Below are 6,962 nucleotides of genomic sequence, written 5' to 3' on the forward strand. Positions count from 1 at the left end.
AAAATATGGAATAAACATAACACTTTCACAATGTTTAAAAACATTTCGTTCACCACTTATTTTTTAATGTTAATCTAGGATATGCAAATATTTAAAGAGTGCCATAGGTAATCTGTTGCACCTTGGTACCTGTGCTCTGTGGCATAGGCTGACCATTGGAGTGAGTTTGAACTTCTGTACAATAGTGAAGTGATTAGGAACCAGCCACGTGTTTTTATCAATGACTTTTTTCTGAACCAAAACATCTTAAAACAGTTTGCTAATATTTCAAGGTGTTACTGCAGTATGGCTGCTTAATTTTATACTTATGTACATTAATAACTTTTCATAATACTTACTTCCCAGCTAACACAGGAAAATGACCATATCATATTAAAAGGTAAAAGACTACTTGAATAGGAAATTCCAAGCTGGATTGATGCTTGTTTGGATGTTTCGATAAATATTTCTTTTAATGACCATTTTGTTTAAATTTAACAGGTGTGAATGTTGCAGGCAATGAATTGTCCAGCTGTATTTTTCTCGGTTGTCTGGGCCCCAAACATCCCAAGTTCTTTAGTTCAGGTCAAAAACTTTCAAAACAGATTAAAAAAAAAAAAAAAAAAAAACACGCTGCAATTAAAGCCTTTAAATCAAATCTAATCACTTCCTGAAATCATGCAAGGGTGGTCATCTTTATGCGGAGCTACTTATCTGAAATTAGATTTCACTGAAATGAGCATGTGACTTTACTGCCATATTGCATATATATATATATATATATATATATATATATATATATATATATATATATATATATATATATATATATATATATATATAATAATGGTCCAAAGATGTTAAATTGTCAAATACTGCATTGTAGAAAACACAGATAATTTTGCCACAAAAGTTAATTCTAGTGCAGTCCACCATTTGGATTAAGATGAATTAACCTTGAGTAATCCAAGATTAGTTAGGGTGTGAGAAACCAGACGTAAATGTTAACAGCCTGTGTTTCACAACCTTATACTTGGCAAAGGCAAAACCTACTTGCTCTGAATGTGTATTCTGTGCACTATGCAAACAAAGAGCAACCTAACACTATCTCTTAACATGCGGCAGTAATGCATTCTGGTCGCACAAGGTATGGGATCCTGCCTTTGGTAGAATTGTATGGCAAAACACCACCATCACCACCCACAGACACACACACAAAGAAAAAATGTGTCTAAAGAAAACATTTTATTTACAGTATTTCCCCAGTTTACAAATGTGAATTTCCTTTTTATAGTAAAGTTTACAACTTGTTTCCCTAACACTTAAAACAAGCAATGGATAACATTTTATTTTGTTTAAAACAACATCCATACAGCTTATTCTGTATGAATGTCTAACTCCTTATGTCAAATTAATCTGTCATGTGATCCTGATAGCAACATCTGTCTTAAAAAAAAAAAAAAAAAAAACACATTTATATCCCTTTGGGGGAATAAAATAAAACTGGCATCGAACAATCCCTCAAATGTACTCGTCTCACTTACCCCAGTTGTCGTAGGGATAAACTATACTAAAGGTAGTTTTGAACCTTGAACAAGCAGCGCAAAAATTATTCCCTGAAGATTGGTTACAATTGTGCCCTTTTCCTTCAAGATACACTGCCAATGTGTTGTTATTTGGTTGTGGTAAAAAAAACTTACTAGAAATATGTACATAGCAACTAAAGCACATTTTTTGTTGCATCTTGGCATTATAAGAGCTCTATCGTTCTCATCACTGAGTTTTTCAGTTTGATTCTTCCTTAAAATGAAACAAACTGCTGTTTCAATGGCCTTGAAAGCTTGTGAGATAATGGGCACATTTAACAGAAATAAGAGCCCTGATGCTGGATAGTGGAAAATCTACAACAAGTATGGAAGAGGCTCTACCTTTAAAACAAGGGCTAGAAATGAGACAGGCTTCCGGATCCTTTGAAGACAGACTCCAATTCTGCAGCCAACTAGAAGACACTGTATTTGAGAAGCTCCAGTGTTTATATAACATCAATGCCACAGACCTGCTGCTGAAATCGAATGCCGAACCGTCTTCTCTTGTTTCCTTTTTATTCAAACACCTAATCATAACTCAAATATGTTTTTGCATTACCTTCAGAATCAAAGTGAAGAATAAGAATATACACAAATGTCCACTGAGCATCATATAATTAGAGCAGTGTGTGATGACTTACAAACTCATTAAAGGACCAGCATGGCTGTAATTTATCAGTAAAAGTTCAGACTGTTTTTTTGCATCTCTTAATCTTTAAATCATCCACAGGTCTGCTTGTTAATTGCCCCTGCCAGTCTGACAGCTATTAATTAACTACCACCAAGATGAAATAGAAGCAGTCCCCCTTCGTAACTGAATTTCACTGGAAGCTTGTGTGTAAATTTGTAAAGTATGTATGCTTTATGTATGTACACAACATGCAGGCATATACATGTATATACACATTTATATGCAGGTGTGTTAAACCCCCCTCATGAAATGTATGTATTTATATAAAATTGACTTTGTTAACACATCATGAGCTTTAAAATCAAAAGGTATAAAAGATAAACTAAAATATTCACCGGGGGTGACCACAACCTCTTCCCCCATCAATGCAACCCCACACTTCTTGGCTTAACTGCTGTAACCACCAATCAGATTTACTCAGATGCAAGAGGTGCCTGCTACAGATTCATGCAACACTATTGGCAAACAGAAGGGGTTGTAGTTCCATTTCTGTAGGTGAACCAGGAAAGCTTGCAAGCAAATACCACCTTGATTCCTGGTGATAAAGATGGTTTGCTCACTGTCAATTAAGAAGACAAATATAATAAGGTTGCTGTAATCCCGCTGCTAATAAGATGTTGCTTTCAGACAAGTTGAATAAACCCAGGTGGGTCAAACAATGCTTTAAAAAAATATATTAAATTCTGTCATAGTCTTTCTCTCTCTTTCTATCTATCTGTCAAGCACTCTGACTTGTAACCTGACTTGTACAGCAAGTAGGAAGACAGTTTCTGGAGTGGCTTCCTTTGAAGATTCAGATCCACAGGACCAATTTAAGACACTGCTTCCAACAAAAAAAAAAAAAAAGCCAGTAGATCAAGAACCAAACAACTGAAAATTTGAACATGTTTATAGAGTTCTCAAATTTTAAAACAACTAGCTGGTGGTTTGCTAGGCAGGGAGGGTATGATAGATTGTGTTTCTTTAAGGGGACAAAGATTTCAGCTAAAACACAACCCTGCTTCATTTTGTTATTTGCATGCACCTTCAAGAGAGCCAGGAGAGAGATCAGTCATTGGTTTCTTTACTTTGAAGCTGAAGAGGGAGAGATGATTGGGGGGAGGGGGGAGTCATTCCAGACTGAGACTGACGGAGATGATCAGTAGAAAAGAAATCTCCCAAGAACTGCCTAGGAGTGGAATGGGACCCGGCCAGGCAGGCACACATTTCTTAAGACTTCTTGAAGTCCTGTGTGTTCCGTCTCTTTACATCACTCAAGTCAACAGGAGTAAATGCTGAAGAGAAAAAACACAAAATAATAATCACTATCGAATTACATGTAAAAATCAATTACTGGTTCTTTTGTTTATAAATAGGAGGACTGTTTAATTTTTCACATAGCAAACACTAAAATAAATTTCCTACTGTGTATATATATATATATATATATATCACTATCATATATATATATTATACTATATATATATATATATACATTACACACACACACATACATATATATATATATATATATTCAATACTGGATAAATTATTGAAAAAAAAAGGCAACAGCAAGAAGACTTACAAGCAAATCTAAATGAATAGACCAACCTTAAAATGGTTCCATTCTGCGTTTTTGGATGAATCGAGACATAATGCTTGCTCCAAAGAAAGATTTCTTTAAAGCTTTCAATGTTAAGTTAAATGAAAAATTTGTCAGGGATACTAAAACATGACCTAGTATGAATTAGACCAGATATATCTTGAGGTTACCCTAACAGATGCTTCACTGAACAGGTCCTGTGACAGAAAGCGGAGGGTGTAGTTCTGTATATACTCACTGTTAAGCCCGGGGTTCATCGTCTTCTCAACATACTGCTGGGGTCCTCTCTCACTCTGATCACTGGAGGACGCAAGGTCCCTCAGGACACACTGCCATGCTGGAAACAATAAAAATAACCAACATATAACATGACTTTTATACCATGTTGTTTCATCTTTTCAAAAGCAACAATAACCCTTCCACTAGACTATTCCTGAAGACAACTATACAGCCAAAACACTGACTGCGAACCTATACTGCATATCACATTTTCTAATTCAATTGTTTCTTTTGATGTGCCTTGCTCCTATAATAAAACATGCAGTCAGCATGTATGTAAGCGAGCAGTTCATTTTAGAATTCCTATGACAATTTGTGTGGCATGTGGGTGTCCAAATTAATGGAGAATTTACCATCATATATAAATCGAACGTTTTCTTCATGTGCTGGAGTGAAGAGCTCGCCAGTGTTGGCAGGGGACCGGGGGCTGGTGTTCCTCTTGCCGTTTGAAACAAATCTAGAAGCAGGTGAGCTGAAATAAAACAGCTAACAGGATTGAAATGGCAAATCTCTCTGCCTTTCATTCAGATCCCAAACCTCTCTTTATTCTGCAACACCATAATGACACAGTAGTTTGGATAAACAAACATCACAAAGGATCCACTGAGGTCATAACAGAAGTCTTTCACTGTGCTGAATGGTGCATTCAGCTGAAGTCAAAATAAGAGCAGCACAGAACTGACTGAATTATAATCCTGGACCTTAGAAAAGGAAAAATAGCTAAACTCTAACTGGAGCCCTGTACGTAAGACCTAATTAAACAGCTCAGATGATGACTGTTTCTGTTCATTAAAGTACTCCCACTACACAGACTTAAGAATGGCTTATTTCTGTGTATTGGTATTTACAGTTTCAATGACAACACACAAAACCCTTGAAAAAAGCCTTCTATTCCTTAGAAAAAAACACAATTATGGCACATTTGTAACAATATTGCTTTAAAAACAGACCTACCTGGTCATTTCTTAGCTCTTAGATGCCTTCCTATTTCCTTATTTTCCGTTGATTCACTTTACCTTTGTTAGATATCAGCTGAAATTTGTTGGGGTTTTTCTCTTCCCTGTAAAAACCAGTTAAAGGGCCAGGTTAAAAAATGCAAAGTGCCTGCATATTTATTCCCTGCAGCACCACTGAATTAAATAACAGAGCTGTCTGTGGCGGACAGCATTTGTGGCTGGTGCACCAATAGGAAAGTGTTTAGGACCACCCACCATTCTCCTTTTTTTTTTTTTTTCAAAAGAGCAAAGACACAGTACAACTCATACAACATGCAGACCCATTCGTTTTTAATCAGAACCCTTAACATTTGTTTTATGGATTGTACCCAAATATTAAAAGGGAAGGTTGGGGCTATTCCACCCAAAAGATTTCCACCCATTTATGTAGGATAGCTGTATTACTTTCTTGTTTAATTATATTGCTTCCAGGGAGTTTATATATTATATTATTATATTATATATTTAAACAATAACAATCTTGAAAACATAAAATTAAACCAATTAAAAAAAAAAAAAAAAAACATTGGTTATATCATTATGAATGCCAATGTTCTGATTTGTTTTAAAAAGTACAGAAACTGTGACGGTTTTATGAAATTACATTCAATTAGTAAAGATGGGAGGAACCCTGGAAATGCCTCTCCCTGCCTATGGATTACAATTATCTCTGCTGGGCTACTGGCAAATTCCACACTTTAACCTAATTTGCTAAACGCCATCTCTCTGTTGTCCTAGGCCTACTTCAATACATTTTAAGTTTTGTTTAAAAAAAAATAAAAATAAATAAATAACTGCAAAAACCCTGCAAATGACAAAGCCCCACCTGCCAGCGGCTGGTCTGGTCCTCAATTTAGACCCCAACGCAAATACACAGTTTGTCATGCGACACAAAGGAAACAAAAAAATAAAATACGTGACACCATAACAAGAAGCTTTTTACAGTAACTCTTTTAGTGTCTCGTTCTTTTTTCACCCTTATTTGAAATTAGTCTTGTATTATCACGTTACTGTTTACATTCTTAACAACTTGCATGCATTGAACGATACAAAATGAAATCGACTCGAGCTGGGTAAGGTGAGTTCAGTACCTGAAATGGTCTGACTGGAAATAAAGGTGTATTATCACAGATACTGCCTGGTGAAAACAGAATCTGTTTAAACTCAAAAGTACCGCGACAAATAACCATATTAGTTTAAATATGCAATAGTACATGTTATACCGGTAACGCTTAAGCGGCATGTAAATTGAAAGGCGTTAATCTAAACAGACTGGATTATTTAATTGTCATACACAATGTAACCTTTTCGACTATTGCATTTCTGTTTTGTTTATTTACAGTTGACCTGCACCTTTCTTTTTTCCGTTCACTGCGACGTTTTCACCCTCCTCAGTCCTAAACAGAGCCAGAACAACGTATAAACCAACCACGAACTCAAATCTACAGTCACAGTGCAGTTTGCACAAGCTGTACAATAACCTATTGTTTTGTTTCACTTACCGGGTTCTCGTTCTCTTGTTTCCACCGCAGCTGCAGGCCTGCACAGGCCGTGACGTCCCTGACCAACCCCTTCCGGGAAATACACAAGCATAGTACACAAGCCAACTGTGTTGTGTTGTTCGCTTTTCGTATGATAAAGTTATATTGATAGATTAAATAAATAAATAAATAAATAAATAAATTACCTACACACGTCAACCTCTGACGGCCAGCAGGTGGAAGCAAACACTCATAGATAATACAGGAATGTACTGATTCGTGAGCTATAATGGAGTTGGAGGACAAAATGAACACATCATCATTCTGAAATAATTATTCTTCATTAAGGGCCCTGCCAACATTTTTTTT

General features: G+C 35.9%; 1 protein-coding gene across 2 annotated transcripts; it reads right to left on the reverse strand.

Moving 5' to 3' along the window:
* Nucleotides 1-1,202: 1,202 nt before the first annotated feature.
* On the reverse strand, nucleotides 1,203-6,709 carry LOC121296651 (mapk-regulated corepressor-interacting protein 1-like). 2 transcript variants are annotated; one of them, XM_041222414.1, is made up of 5 exons: nucleotides 6,615-6,709; nucleotides 5,072-5,177; nucleotides 4,471-4,589; nucleotides 4,077-4,175; nucleotides 1,203-3,530 (listed from the first exon to the last, which is right to left on the reverse strand). In XM_041222414.1, the coding sequence occupies exons 2-5, from the start codon at nucleotides 5,077-5,079 to the stop codon at nucleotides 3,466-3,468; spliced, it is 291 nt and encodes a 96-aa protein (XP_041078348.1). In that variant the 5' UTR covers nucleotides 5,080-5,177; nucleotides 6,615-6,709; the 3' UTR covers nucleotides 1,203-3,465. The 2 variants fall into 2 exon arrangements, with proteins under 2 accessions (XP_041078348.1, XP_041078349.1); XM_041222415.1 differs by lacking the exon at nucleotides 6,615-6,709 and adding an exon at nucleotides 6,466-6,564.
* Between the last annotated feature and the right edge of the window lie 253 nt (nucleotides 6,710-6,962).

Source organism: Polyodon spathula, chromosome 21 (assembly GCF_017654505.1).
Source record: "Polyodon spathula isolate WHYD16114869_AA chromosome 21, ASM1765450v1, whole genome shotgun sequence".
NCBI lineage: Eukaryota > Metazoa > Chordata > Actinopteri > Acipenseriformes > Polyodontidae > Polyodon > Polyodon spathula.

What these genes read in the sequence shown, in the direction of transcription:
- LOC121296651 (XM_041222414.1), bottom strand. An exon ending in CGTTCGATTTATATATGATG is followed by an intron (nt 4,176 to 4,470) that starts GTAAATTCTCCA and finishes TATTGTTTCCAG; the next exon opens with CATGGCAGTGTGTCCTGAGG. An exon ending in GATGAACCCCGGGCTTAACA is followed by an intron (nt 3,531 to 4,076) that starts GTGAGTATATAC and finishes TTTTCTCTTCAG; the next exon opens with CATTTACTCCTGTTGACTTG.